Genomic DNA, 15,709 nt, shown 5'->3' with positions numbered 1-15,709 from the left:
CCACCTTCTTGTGAATCTTAGACTGAATAGCTTACACACGTATATAGGGATTTATTTTTCTTCTTCAGTGTTTAGAATTTGTAGCATTCTTGAGTTTTATAGATACTTGATATCTCTATTTAAAGAAGCTGGTAGTTTAAATTTGTCCTTAGTTATAAACTGGAAACTATTTGAATAGTTTTTGATAAAATACTAAAATTTTTTTTTTTATTCTCTTTAGGAAATAGCACACTCCCAGGTAAAACAGGAGGCTGTATTGTTACATGAAAAACTTTATGAGTTGGAGTCCCATCGAGACCAGATGATTGCAGAAGACAAAAATATAGGATCTCCAATGGAAGAAAGAGAGAGATTACTCAAGCAGGTAGGGAAAGCAAACATACTTATTTTAAAATGTCAGGATTTGGTAAATGTATACAGTTGTTTTATTTAAGGCATATGCATTGAACAGAAAGCCAGTAAGCTTATTTAAAAAACAAAACAGTAAAAAGCAAACTCCACCTAAATTAATATGAACTGCTTGACCAAGAAAATCTAGATAAGTCATTTCTCACATAAAAACTTTTTATTTTTTCTTACTTAAATCCTAATTTTGTATGGTCTTCATCCATATTTGATCATTTTTTCATGTCTTGGTTCCTTACAAGAAAAACTCTTCTTATTGGTTAGTAAATAATTAGACAGTCTTACAGAAAATGTATTCCTTTATATGCTTTAGGCCTCATATTTAGAAAATTAAGTGTCCCAAGGCTGATGACTTTATGTGGTTATTTCTATCAGTGCCTGGATGAAAGTGAATGGATTTAAAATGTCCTGTGAAATCACAGTATGTCAGCATGTTGTATCACATGTGTTCAGTAGTTTTCTTACTGCCCCAAGGCTGGCTTTAATTTAGCCTATTATTTATCCTGAGACACCCTAAAACACCCTAAACAGATAGCCCTTAGGACCCTATATATTTGGGAAACAACTCTAGTGAATAACCTGTAAATGGGACTCCTGTGTGGTCTTAGATTGAATCCAGTGGGTTTGTAAGAACAGTAAGGATCACCTCAAGCTTCCCAGGTGGAATTAGTGGTAAAGAACCTGCCTGCCAGTGTAGGAGACACAAGAGGCGCAGGTTTGATCCCTGGGTTAGGAAAATCTCTTGGAAGAAGGCATGGCAACCCTCTCCATATTCTTGTTTGGAGAATCCCATGGACAGGGGAGCTTGGTGGGCTAAGTCCATAGGGTCACAAAGAGTCAGACACAAATGAAGCGACTTAGCACACACAGGAGCTATTTAAGTATTAGAATCATTCTATAAAGGTACTATAATCTAGTATCTCTGAAACTCCTTGGAAAGAGATCATTGAAGGCAGGGGACTAAAGAATGATCCCGGGATGGAATTGCTAAATAAAATATAGAATGATTAAGTTAAATTTGAATTTCAGATAAGCAATGAATAATCTTTCAGAATAAATATATACATAAAGATGATAAGTGTATTCCAAATACTGCATAGTATATACATACCACAAAAGTTACTCATTGTTTTTCTGAAATTGAAATGTAATGAGGATTGCTAAATCTGGCAACCCTACTTTGTGTGTGGGTTGGGAGTAGGTAAGATGGGGAGCAAGGGTAGGGAGACAGGCTCAAACATCCTAGATATTTATTTAAACTGATTCGGTCCTGAAAATGTATTAATCTGATTGTGCTTTGTTGGATAGGTATGGATATATCAGTCACCACTCTTCCTTTGAGGAGGAAAGAAAAATCTGTGACTAGTTCCCCAGTGATGTTCCTTTTAACTTAAAAGCTTGAATTGTAAGAAATAAGTTAAAAGAAAGAGACTAGATTTGACATTTCAGTACATGCCTTAGAAGGAAAATCTCTTTAAGATGGCCTAACAATGAACAGTTCTTTAAATTCTGTTTTCTCTTTATACATTTATAGGTTAAAGAAGATAATCAGGAAATAGCCAGCATGGAGCGGCAGTAAGTACATTTACATTAGGACATTTTACATTCATTTCTTATCTTTTAAATTGTGTAAGTGTATAAGAGATGCATATTGTTAGTCTTTTTTTTCAGTGGTTCATAGTGACAATGCAGCTTTCAGTTTTATTTATAGCTTTAAATAATTCTTTGAATGTTTAGTTAGGAGCCATTACATAGTATAATTACTTTTTAAAAACAGCTTTATTGTGATGTAATACATACTATACAATTCACGTATTTAAAGTGTACAATTCAGAGGTTTTTAGTATATTCACAGAATTGTGTAACCACCACCTCAGTCAATTTTCAAACACTTCACTCACCCCACTAACAACCCATATCCCATCACACCTCTCATCCCCAATTCCCAGTCCTAGGCAACCACTCTGCTTTATGTCTCTATAGGTTAGCCTGTTCTGGACATTCATATAAATGAAAGCATACAATGTATAGTCCTGTGTGGCTGGATTCTTAGACTTAGCATGTTTCCGTTATGGTTGGGGACACTGAGTGTACCAGTGCAAGTGCATGGGACCTTTTGAAGGAGGTCACCGTTATCTTCATTACCTCCACCATAGTTTGGCCTCAGGTCAAATAATGTGGAGGGAACACAGCCCCACCCTTCAACAGAAAATTAGATTAAAGATTTACTGAGCATGGCCCCACCCATCAGGACAAGACCCAGTTTCCCCTTCAGTCTCTCCCATAAGCTTCTATAAACCTCTTATCCTTCTCCATCAGAGGGCAGAAAACCACAATCACAGAAAACTATCAAATCTGAACACCACAGCCTTGTCTAACTCAATGAATGAGCCATGCCACGTAGGGCCACCTAGAATGGATGGGTCATGGTGGAGAGTTCTGACAAAATGTGGTCCACTGGAGAAGGGAATGGCAAACCCTTCAGTATTCTTGCCTTGAGAACCTCATGAATAGTGTGAAAAGGCAAAAAGATAGGACACTGAAAGATGAACCCCCCAGGTTGGTAGGTGCCCAGTATGCTACTAGAGATAGTGGAGAAATAACTCCAGAAAGAATGAAGGGATGGAGCCAAAACAAAAACAACACCCAGTTGTGGATGTGACTGGTGATGGAAGTAAAGTCTGATGCTGTAAAGAGCAATATTGCATAGGAACCTGGAATGTTAAGTCCACGAATCAAGGCAAATTGGAAGTGGTCAAACAGGAGATGGCAAAAGTGAACATTGACATTTTAGGAATTGGTGAACTAAATGGACTGGAATGGGTGAATTTGACTCAGATGACCATTATATGTACTACTGTGGACAAGAATTTCTTAGAAGAAATGGGGTAGCTATCATAGTCAACAGGAGTCCGAAATGTAGTACTTGGATGCAATCTCAAAAACAATAGAATAATCTCTGTTCGTTTCCAAGGCAAACCATTCAGTATCACAGTAATCCAAGTCTGTGCCCCAATCAATATTGCTGAAGAAGCTGAAGTTGAATGGTTCTATGAAGACCTACAAGACCTTCTAGAATTCACACCCAAAAAAGATGTCCTTTTCATTATAGGGGACTGGAATGCAAAAGTAGGAAGTCAGATTTGGGCTTGAAGTACACAGTGAAGCAGGGCAAAGGCTAATAGAATTTTGCCAAGAGAATGCACTGGTCATAGCAAATACCCTCTTCCGACAGAAGGGAAGACTCTACACATGGACATCACCAGATGGTCAATACCGAAATCAGATTGATTATATTCTTTGCAGCCCAAGATAGAGAAGCTCTATGCAGTCAGCAAAAACAAGGAGTTGACTGTGGCTCAGATCATGAACTCTTTAAGCCAAATTCAGACTTAAATTGAAGAAAGTAGGGAAAACCACTAGACCATTCAGGTATGACCTTAATCAAATCCCTTATGATTATACAGGAGCAGTGACAAATAGATTCAAGGTATTAGATCTGATAGACACAGTGCCTGAAGAACTATGGACGGAGGTTCATGATGTTGTACAGCAGGCAGTGATCAAGACCATCCCCAAGAAAAAGAAATGCAAAAAGGCAAAATGGTTGTCTGAGGAGGCCTTACAAATAGCTATGAAAAGAAGAGAAGTGAAAAGCAAAGGAGAAAAGGAAAGATATACCCATTTGAATGCAGACTTCCAAAGAATTGCAAGGATAGATAAGAAAGCCTTCCTCAATAATCAATGCAAAGAAATAGAGGAAAACAATAGAATGGGAAAGACTAGAGATCTCTTCAAGAAAATTAGAGATACCAAGGGAACGTTTCATGCAAAGGTGGGCACAATAAAGGACAGAAATGGTATGGACCTAACAGAAGCAGAAGATATTAAGAAGAGGTGGCAAGAATGCACAGAAGAACTATACAAAAAAGATCTTCAGGACCCACATAATCACGATGGTGTGATCACTCATCTAGAGCTGGACATCCTGGAAGCCAAGTCAAGTGGGCCTTAGAAAGCATCACTATGAACAAAGCTAGTGGAGGTGATGGAATTCCAGTTGAGCTGTTTCAAATCCTGAAAGATGATGCTGTGAAAGTGCTGCACTAAGTATGCCAGCAAATTTGGAAAACTCAGCAGTGGCCACAGGACTGGAAAAGCTCAGTTTTCCTTCCAATCCCAAAGAAAGGCAATGCCAAAGAATGCTCAAAGTACCACACAGTTGCCCTCATCTCACACGCTAGCAAAGTAATGCTCAAAATTCTCCAAGCCAGGCTTCAACAGTACATGAACCATGAATTTCCAGATGTTCAAGCTTGTTTTCGAAAAGACAGAGGAACCAGAAACGAAATGGCCAACATCTGTTGGATCACGGAAAAAGGAAGAGAGTTCCAGGAAAACATCTACTTCTGCATTATTGACAGTGCCAAAGCCTTTGACTGTGTGGATCACAATAAACTGTGGAAAATTCTGAAAGAGATGGGAATACCAGCCCATCTGACCTGTCTCCTGAGAAATCTGTATTCAGGACAAGAGGCAACAGTTAGAACTGGACATGGAACAACAGACTGGTTCCAAATCAGGAAAGGAATACATCAAGGCTGTATATTGTCACCCTGCTTATTTAACATATCCAGAATACATCATGAGAAATGCTGGGCTTGATGAAGCGCAAGCTGGAATCAAGATTGCCGGAAGAAATATCAATAACCTCAGATATGCAGATGACACCACCCTTATGGCAGAAAGTGAAGAAGAACTAAAGGGCCTCTTGAGGAAAGTGAAAGAGGAGAGTGAAAAAGTTGGCTTAAAGCTCATCATTCAGAAAGTAAGATCATGGCATCTGGTCCCATCACTTCATGGGAAATAGATGGAGAAACAGTGGAAACAGTGTCAGACTTTATTTTTTTGGGCTCCAAAATCACTGCAGATAGTGACTGCAGCCATGAAATTAAAAGACACTAGCTCCTTGGAAGAAAAGTTACGACCAAACTAGAAAGGAAGAAAAAGAAAGAAAGTGATGTCACTCAGTAGTGTCCGACTCTTTGTGACCCTGTGGACTGTAGCCTACCAGGCTCCTCTGTCCATGGATTCTCCAGGCAAGAATACTGGAGTGGGTTGCCATTTGCTTCTCCAGGGGATCTTCCCAACCCAGGGATCGAACTCGCATCTCCCACCATGCAGGCAGATGCTTTACCCTCTGAGCCACCAGGGAAGCCCTATGACCAACCGAGACAGCATATTAAAAAGCAGAGACATTACTTTGCTAACAAAGGTCAGTCTAGTAAAAGCTATGGTGTTTCCAGTAGTCATGTATGGATGTGAGAGTTGGATTATAAAGAAAGCTGAGCACCAAAGAATTGTTGCTTTTGAACAGTGGTGTTGGAGAAGACTCTTGAGAGTCCTTTGGACAGCAAGGAGATCCAACCAGTCCATCTTAAAGGAGATCAGTCTGGAATATTCATTGGAAGGACTGATGCTGAAGCTGAAACTCCCAATACTTTGGCCACCTTATGTGAAGAACTGACTCATTTGAAAGGAGCGTGATGCTGGGAACGATTGAAGGCGGGAGGAGAAGGGGACGACAGAGGATGAGATGGTTGGATGGCATCACCAACTCAATGGATATGAGTTTGGGTAAACTCCGGGAGTTGGTTATGGACAGGGAGGCCTGGTGTGCTGCGGTCCATGGGTCACAAAGGGTTGGACACGACTGAGTGACTGGACTGAACTAAATGTTTTGAAGGTTCATCTATGTTGTAGCATGTATCAGTATTTCATTTCTTTTTATTGCCAAATAATATCCCATTGCATGGATAGACCATATTTATTTATCCATTCATTAATTGACATTTGGATTGTTTCTGTTTTTTGGCTATGATGGATCATGCTGGTATGAAGATTCATGTACAATTTCTTGTGTGGACATATATTTTTGCTTCTCTTGTGTATTTACCAAGAGTGGAATTTACCTGGGAGTGCTGATTCACACAATAACTTTATATTTAACTTTTTCAGGAGGTGCCAGACTATTTTCCAATGCTGCTAAACCATTTTACATTTTCACCAGCAGTAACTAAGTATTCCAGTTTCTCCATGACTTTATCAACCCTTGTTATTACCTTTTTTTTTATTATTATAGCCATTATTGTGTGTGTGAAGTGGTATCTCATTGATTTGGATTTTCCTGATGACTAATGAATGATGTTGAACCTTTTTTTATGCATTTATTCGTCATATGTATATATTCTTTGGAAAAATATCTGTTCATATTCTTTTCCCATTTTTTTCATTCAGTTTTATAAATTTTCTTTGTGTTTTGGCTGCGTTGGTTCTTCCTTACAGTGTGTGGGCTCTTCGTTGCTGTATTCTGGCTTTCTCTAGTTGTGGAGAGCGGGAGCCACTCTCTAGGTGCAATGCAATGGGCTTCTCCTTACAGTAACTTCTCTTGCTTTGGAGCACAGTCTCTAGGGTGTGGGAGCTTGGTAGGTGTAGCTCATGGACTTAGTTGCCCCATGGCGTGTGGGATCTTAGTTCCCAGACTGGTGATTGAACCCATGTCCCCAGCATTGACAGGTAAATTCTTAACCACTGGGCCACCAGGGAAGTCCTCCCAATTTTAAATTGAATTATTAATTTATTTTTGTCCATGCCACACAGAATCTTAGTTCCCTGACCAAGGATTGAACTGGAGTCCCTTCCATTGGAAGTGCAGTGTCTTAACCACTGGACTGTCAAAGGAGTCCATTTATTGTCTTATTGAATTGTAAGAGTTCTTTATATATTCTAAATAGACTCTCTCATCAGGTAAATAACTTGCAAAATTTTTCTTCCATTATGTGGATTTGCTTTTTACTTACTTTATGGTTTTCATTGAAACACAGAAATTTTACATTTTGATGATGTCTGGTTTGTTTTCTTTTGTTGCTTGTGCTTTTGGTGTCAAGAAACCAGTGCCTAATTCAAGTTCACAAAGACTTATACTTATGTTTTACTTTTATTTAACTGTTTTATAGTGCAGTTCTTATGTTTAGATCTGTGATCCATTAACTTTTGTGAATGGTATGAGGTAGGAGTCCAGTTGTATTCTTTTCCTTGTGCATTTCCAGCTGTCCCAGTACCATTTGTTGAAATATTCTTTCAACAAATGTTGTTTAATGTTCTTCCTCTGTTGAACTGTTTTGGTACCTTTGTCAAAAATCAATGTATGCGGGGGGGGGCGCTCCGCAGAAAGAGAGAGGCAGTGGAACTTCCCTCAGCAAAGCCGAGAGGTCCTAAGGAGAGGTGAGCCTGCTGTCCGCCAACCAAGCCCCTCGGCGAGCAAGAGACAATCAGACTCGACGGGTTCCGTCTAAGCAGTTCCGCTTTATTGCCACAAACTCTTGGTTTATATAGGCAAGCAAGGGGGGGGGGTTTGCAAGGGTTGGACCAATCACGTTAAAGGTCAAATCTTAATATACCATCGTTGCACCAATCACGTTAAAGGTCAGGTCGTCATGCGCTTCATTGTAACAGGAGTCTATGGTGATCACACGCTGTCCACATGCACGGAAATCAAGAGAGCCAATCAAAAGTTTTAACAAACTTAGGCCACGCCCTCATCTCTTCCCCCAGGCACCATCTTAGCTCTAAACTGCAAAGCTAGCCCTTCTTTTTTTAAGGTTTCCCATTTAGGGCCCCACAAATGTATATAGATACAGTCCTTTTTCTAGACTCAAAACAATTCTATTCCATGGCTATATATGTCTTTTCTTATTCCAGTACCATACTGTCTTGATGTTGTTGTAACACTATTTGTTGTTATTATTCAGTCACTAATCATGTCCAACTCTTTGCAACCCGACGGGCTGTAGCATGCCAGGCTCCCTGTCCTTCATTATCTCCTGGAGTTTGCTCAAATTCATGTCCATTGAGTTGGTGATACTATGTAACCATCTCATCCTCTGCTTCCTCTTTTCTCCTTATGCCTTCAATCTTTCTCAGCATCAGGGCCTTTTCCAGTGAGTCTGCTCTTCACATCAGGTGGCCGGAATATTGGAGTTTCAGGTTCAGCATAAGTTCTTCCAAAGAATATTGGATTGATTTTCCCAAAGGATTGATTTCCCTTAGGGTTGACTGGTTGAATCTCCTTGCAGTCCAAGGGACTCCCAAGAGTCTTCTCTGGCACCACAATTCAAAAACATCAGTTCTTTGGTGTTCAACCTTTTTTATGGTCCATGGTCCAACTCACATTTGTACATGACTACTGGAAAAATCATAGCTTTGACTATAGGAACCTTTGTCAGCGAAGTGACATCTCTGCTTTTTAATGTGCTGTCTAGGTTTGTCACAGCTTTCCTTCCAAGGAGCTCAGTTCAGTGGCTCAGTTGTGTCCGACTCTTTGCGACCCCATTAATCGTAGCACATCAGGCCTCCCTGTCCATCACCAGCTCCCGGAGTTCACTCAGACTCATGTCCATCCAGTCGGTGATGCCATCCAGCCATCTCAATCCTCTGTCGTCCCCTCTTCCTCCTGCCCCCAATCCCTCCCAGCATCAGAGTCTTTTCCAATGAGTCAACTCTTCGCATGAGGTGGCCAAAGTACTGGAGCTTCAGCTTTAGCATCATTCCTTCCAAAGAAATCCCAGAGCTGATCTCCCTCAGAATGGACTGGTTGGATCTCCTTGCAGTCCAAGGGACTCTCAAGAGTCTTCTCCAACACCACAGTTCAAAAGCATCAATTCTTCGGCGCTCAGCCTTCTTCACAGTCCAACTCACATCCATACATGACCACTGGAAAAACCATAGCCTTGACTAGACGGACCTTTGTTGGCAAAGTAATGTCTCTACTTTTGAATATACTATCTAGGTTGGTCATAACTTTCCTTCCAAGGAGTAAGCATCTTTAAATTCTATGGCTGCAATCACCGTCTGCAATGATTTTGGAGCCCAGGGAAAGAAAATCTGACATTGCTTCCATTTTTTCCCCTTCTATTTGTCATAAAGTGATGGGAGCAGATGCTATGATCTTAGTGTTCTTCTAATGATTACTATAGTTTTGTAATAAGTACAACTGCTTTTGTGAAAATTTTAACACATATAATCTGCTCTCAATGGTAAATTTTCTGTTACTTTCCAACTTTTCAGACAAACTTGCTAACTTAGTTTAGTTTATACAAACCTACATAAAGAATGTTGTTAAAGATTTTTTATTTTCTTAATATCACAAGTAAAATTCAAAAGAACTTTGGGGAAGTGTCTGCTGTTGAAGTCAGGCAACCTGACATTCTCGGAATATACTTGTACTCTAAAGGTGAATCATGAAAAAATATTTTTCTCTCAAAATTTATAGTACTATTCTCAGAATAAAGCATATTTTTATCAATATTATTTCTGCAGATTAGAAAAGATTAAAGATTTTGTAACATCATCACTAAATGTTTATTTTGAATAGCAAAATTGTCTGCCATAGATTAATTAAATAATATTTTCAACAGGTTAACAGATATAAAAGAAAAAATAAATCAATTTAATGAAGAAATTAGACAACTTGACATGGATTTAGAAGAACACCAAGGTAGTTTTTTTATATTTTTATGATGTATAATAATAGACTAAAAAATAGATACATAGCAGTATTTATTTATATAGTACTAGGGTCTCAGGTACTCTTTGCCTGGGGTTTATTATTTAATTCTTTGTGATATCACTAAGTTTAACTGCTAAAATACTAAACTACTACAATACTGAATATAGTTAGTATTGAATTAAAGCCAACTAAAAGCTGTATGTAACTTAAAATGGTTGTATAATAACAAGAATTTATTTTGTTTTGCCAAGAAGTTTTTTTTTTTTAATCAAGTAAAATGGGTTAAAGTTGCTCACAGATTTCTAAATTATACTTCTTCAGCATAGGCCATGTGGTAGAGTTGTGGAGGAGTGAGGATCAAGTCATAAATATCACAAAATGTACAGGAAGTTATTCCCCGGAGGGCCCAGTAATGAGGTAGCAAATACTGATTACTCCAGTTCTCTGTCACCTTTCCTTAGCAGTGTCATTTGAAGAATCAAGGCAAGAACCTGAGCTCTTGGGGTGGAAATGCTGTGGTATGAATTTGGGAGCTACAGTCTGTGTGTGTTTGGGGGAAGACTTTGGGCATTACAGATTTCTAACCAGCTTCTCTCTAATAAAGGGGGAAAGTGGATTACTATGGCACTTTAATCCCATATTAACTGCAAACCAGTTAATATGTTAATTGGATTATCAACACTTGACTATATATTCTTAAGAGTTAGGTATGGTATTGTAAATAATATACCTAGTATAGCAGAACAGATTAAGAAGAAGTGGCAAAAATACACAGAACAACTATATAAAAAAGGTCTTAATGACCTGGATAAACATGATGATGTGGTCACTCACCTAGAACTGGACATCCTAGAGTGTGAAGTCAAGTGGGCCTTCAGAAGCATTACTGTTTAAGTTACTGGAAGTGATGGAATTCCAGTTGAGCTATTTAAAATCCTAAAAGATGTTACTGTTAAAGTGAAAGTCGCTCAGTCATGTCTGACTCTTTGCAACCCCGTGGACTACACAGTCCATGAAATTCTCCAGGCCAGAATACTAGAGGGGGTAGCCTTTCCCTTCTCCAGGTGATCTTCCCAACCCAGGGATCGAACCCTTTGAAGCCTCGTTAACCTCTTTTATACTTGTTGAAGCTCAGAGAAGTTACTCATATTCCCACAACTAATAACGGGTAGAGTCTAGATATAAGCCAAGTTCTCTTTGACCCCAAAGTCTTAGTTTTATTGCCCAAACCTAATCTTGGCTTTCTGATATGAAGTGCCATATTTGTGAAATGAAAATGTTCTTGTGAAATGCTTACAGTCTTATTTACATGTGACGACATGGCTTCCCTGGTGGCTCAGAGGTTAAAGCATCTGCCTACAATGTGGGAGACCCTGGTTCGATCCTTGGATCGGGACAATCTCCTGGAGAAGGCAGTGGCAACCCACTCCAGTATTCTTGCCTGGAGAATCCCATGGATGGAGGAGCCTGGTAGGTTACAGTCCACAGGGTCGCAAAGAGTCACACGACTGAGCGACTTCACTTTCACTTTCATATGTCAGTGAGATCTCTAAAAACAGACAAACTTTAAGCCCTGATTATTAGGAAAGTAAACTTTTCTGAGCTTTCATTTTTCTCATTTGCAAAATAAATATAATGGTCCTACCTCACTAAGCTTTATGAATATTAGATGGTACACATGGCAAGGCAGTTTCACTAAGGTCATGTTATTTTCTTTATTAAATTATTTTATTGCTTTTAGTGCATATAGATCTAGTATTGCAGATTTCTGAGAAATCTGTCAGATACTTTATAGGACACATTTTAAATAATATTCCACCTTCTAAATTTAAATTTATTAATTGCTAGTTCTAAAAGTTCCTCTGTTCTCCAGGGGATCTTCCCAACCCAGGGATTGAACCAGGTCTCCCGCATTGCAAGCAGACTCTTATACCATCTGAGCCCCCAGGGAATTCCAGTTCTAAAATAAATAGAATGCTTTTAACTGTAGCTTGCTTTCTCCTTTTCGTTTTCTAACATTCTTTTTCAAAAATTCTTTGTCCTTTCTTGCCGTGCTGTGGCTTGTAGTATCCAGTTCTCCAACCAGGGATCGAACGTGTCCCCCTTGCAGTGCAAGCACAGAGCCCTAACCACTGGACCACAAGGGAATTCCCTGTCCGTTTTGATTAATGTAGAAAGATGCAATCTATAATGTAATAGTAGCAAGAAAAAAAAAGCAAAAAAGTATATATACATATGCTTTTTTATTTTATACACACACACACACACACACACACACATGTGTGTGTGTGTGTGTGTGTGTGTGCTCAGTTGCTCAGTCATGTCCAGCTCTTTGCGACCTCATGGACTATAGTTGGCCAGGCTTCTTTTTCCATGGAATTTTCCAGGCAAGAATCCTGGAGTTGGTTGCCATTTCCTACTACAGGAGATCTTCCCGACCCAGGGATGAAACCTGTGTTTCTGGTGTCTCCTGAATTGGCAGGTAGACTCTTTACCACTGTGCCACCTGGGAAGCCCATATTTATATACGTAAATGTAAGAACATATGTGATATGTAAGTATGATGTGTACATATATCTCTCTCTCAGTGGATGAGTTTCCTGTTCTTCTACTACCCTGTGAATATTGTGAACAGCACAGGGATTTCTGTTAGGTACAGATCGCATTATTTCTTGCCTGAACTACTGCACTAGTCTACTAACTGGTCTCCCCACCTCCATTCTTGCTCCCTCTCAGATTCATCCACCACAGTATGCCAGACTGACTTATGTGAAATGTGATTTTCTGTCGTTCTCCTACTTAACAGTGGTTCTCGATGACCTACAAGAAAACATTTAAGAATCTTTGTATGGCGTTCTAGTTCTTCTGTAATCTGGCCTGTACATTGTCAGTCTCCCTTTCTGTCCCTTGTCATCTCTACGCTTACATTCTAATAATAATAATAATAATCTATTATACCAGTGGTACCTCACACCTCACCCCCTTTACCATATATCAAAGGATTGTTTCACGTTCAATCCTTTGTTCCTATTATTTATTCCCTTATCTTGAATGTTCTTTTCCCTGTTATTTATCTCCCTGACTTCTCATCTTTTAAGATCTAGCTCATGTATCCTTTTATGTCCAACATAATTAACCCTGACTTCCCTCCCTGGCCTATTTCTGGGCCTGGCTAAGTGAATGACCCCCTCTGTTACCAGAGCACATGGCTGGCATAAACGCGTTGACCACGTGACTACCACTTTCTACTTAGATGTTTGTCTTTCTCTTAGGCTGTATGTCCTCCAGGACAGGGACTGTGTCTTGTTTCCTCTTTCATCAACACAGTGCCTGGGAAAATAAGCATTCAATAAATCTTTGTGGAATGAATCAAACAGTCCTTATTTTATTTAAATATTTTAAAATTATTATTAATTTTTGGCCACACCTTGCAGCTTGTAGGGTTAGCCCAACCAAGGACTGAACCCCAGCCCGCCACAGTGAGAGCAGAGAGTCCTAACTACTGGACCATGAGGGAATTTCCCTGTATTTTGGAAGGGAAAGATTTGTAGAGTCAATTAAAGGTGATAATTGGCCTCTAGTCACTTCTTTGGGCCCTGCAGTTCTCTTTTAAGAGAAGCTTCCCTGGTGGCTCAGGGGTTAAAGCGTCTGCCTCCAATGTGGGAGACCCGGGTTCTATCCCTGGGTCGGGAAGATCCCCTGGAGAAGGCAATGGCACCCCACTCCAGTATTCTTGCCTGGAGAATCCCATGGACGGAGAAGCCTGGTAGGCTACAGTCCATGGGGTCGCAAAGAGTCAGACACGACTGAGCGACTTCGTTTCCTTTCTCTTTTAAGAATTTAATCTTTTTTTCCTTCTACACTGGGTCTTCATTACTGTGTGTGGGCTCTCTGTAACTGCATTGAGTAGGGGCCACTCTCTAGTTGTGGCATGGGGCCTTCTCATTGTGGTGGCTTTTCTTTTTGTGGGGTATGGGCTCTGGGTACGAGAGTTTATGTAGTTGTGATGCACAGGTTCAGTTGCTGTGCAGCATATGGCATCTTCCCAGATCAAGGGTCGAATCTATGTCCCCTGCTTTGGCAGGTAGATTCTTAACCACTGGACCACCAGGGAAGTCTGGCCCTCTAGTTCTTAAGATATGCAAATATACTCTTATATGCAGAGAGAGCTTGATTAATTAGCAACAGTTTTAGTACCTTCTAGAGGATTCCTACCTTCGCAGTTTATGATTTTCAATAAAGAGGCTCCTTAAGATGTGGAGGATTATCAGGTTGACTCTCTGGTCCATACTTATCTCTGCCCCTAGCTTTACTCCTTCTGACCCATTTTATTAATTTCTTAGATGTTACCTGGTTTCTTCCATGTATGGCATCTGTATATAATCCAGCTTGGCTACCTTTTGCCTTGTAGGGGTTCTGGTTAAGATAGCATTTAAACCATAAATGTGTTTGTTCTTGTCTGACTTTATTAGTACTCCTCCAACCTTTTGATTTTCAAATAAACTTTTAAAAGGTTTGCATTTCAAATAAACTTTTAAAAGGTTTGCATAATTCTAACTTTAAAGGCATCTTTTGATATTGGTTTAGGTATAGTTATGTTCTCTACTAGGTATTAATGGTGGTCCTGTAATCCAACAGCTTCATTAAATTCATCATATTTAGGCATTTTTTAAGTCTTTAAAGTTATAGTTTGCTAAAAGTTACATTGCCAGACTGTTTGAGACCCTATGGACTGTAGCCCGCCAGGCTCCTCTGTCCATGGGATTTTCCAGGCAAGAATACTAGAGTGGGTTGCCATGCCCTCCTCCAGGGGATCTTTATTATTATTGTTTCCTTTCCTGTATTCCTCATTGCCAGGAGTTTGACCTTTAAAAAATTATTTTTACTGTCATTTTAGAGGAGTTTGGGGGTGGGGTGGGGTGAGGGGTTAGATGTGCACATTCAACCTTTACAAAAAAATTACAAGTTTTAAATTTATCCAGAATTTCTAAAGAGTTTAATCATCTTGAATGTTCTTCATTTTACTGGTTTGTGGGTGTGTATGTTTTGCCTCAAATGACCATTCTCATGTGTTTTCACTAACTGTGCAATAATCAACCAGCATCTACAAGGATACCCCTTCTTGCTTTTTAAAAATTTTCCTTACACTAGTTCAAGTTATTTTAAAGACTCCACATAACTTACTTTTTAATTGTATACTTTTTAAATACAAATCTGGTATATACTATCATGGGGAAAATTCAAGCAGTACCAAAGTGTATAAAGTAAAAAGGCATCTCCTTTCTCCTTATACTCATCCTTCATTGCTTTTCTCCTCATACTTGTACTTCAGAGGTAATCATTGTTTACAGCATAGCCTTTGGACTTTTTTTCTATACAGAGCACACGTATATATAATTGTATATATATATTTTATATATGTATATATTTAATTAAGTGATACTATAAAGTTCTTCTGAGCTGAGTCTTAACTTTGTCCTTACAAAAACTATTAGCTGTGGTCATGTTGATCTGGTTGTTAAATAGCATTAGCTATATCCACATTGACATTTGTTGTTGTTTAGTCACTAAGTTGTGTTCAGCTCTTTGCAACCCCATGGTCTATGGCCCACCAGGCTCCTCTGTCCCTGGGATTTTCCAAGCAAGAGTACTAGAATGGGTTTCCATTTCCTTCTTCAGGCGATCTTCCCAACTCAGGGATTTAACCCAGGTCTCCTGCACTGGCTGGAGGATTCT

The 15,709-nt window shown here is 39.4% G+C and overlaps 1 protein-coding gene across 1 annotated transcript in view; it reads left to right on the top strand.

Annotated features, from left to right (window-relative positions):
• Positions 1–15,709, top strand: part of IFT74 (intraflagellar transport 74) — a 92,565-nt gene that overhangs the window by 39,593 nt on the left and 37,263 nt on the right. The window contains exons 10-12 of the mRNA XM_052645018.1: positions 221–364; positions 1,940–1,980; positions 9,882–9,961. Coding sequence (XP_052500978.1) covers positions 221–364; positions 1,940–1,980; positions 9,882–9,961 — 265 coding nt within the window. The remainder of the gene's footprint in view (positions 1–220; positions 365–1,939; positions 1,981–9,881; positions 9,962–15,709) is intronic.

Source organism: Budorcas taxicolor, chromosome 8 (genome assembly GCF_023091745.1).
Source record: "Budorcas taxicolor isolate Tak-1 chromosome 8, Takin1.1, whole genome shotgun sequence".
NCBI classification, from domain to species: Eukaryota; Metazoa; Chordata; class Mammalia; order Artiodactyla; family Bovidae; genus Budorcas; species Budorcas taxicolor.
The sequence above is the reverse complement of the archived record's forward strand: the minus strand, read 5'-3'. Positions and strand labels throughout refer to the sequence as shown.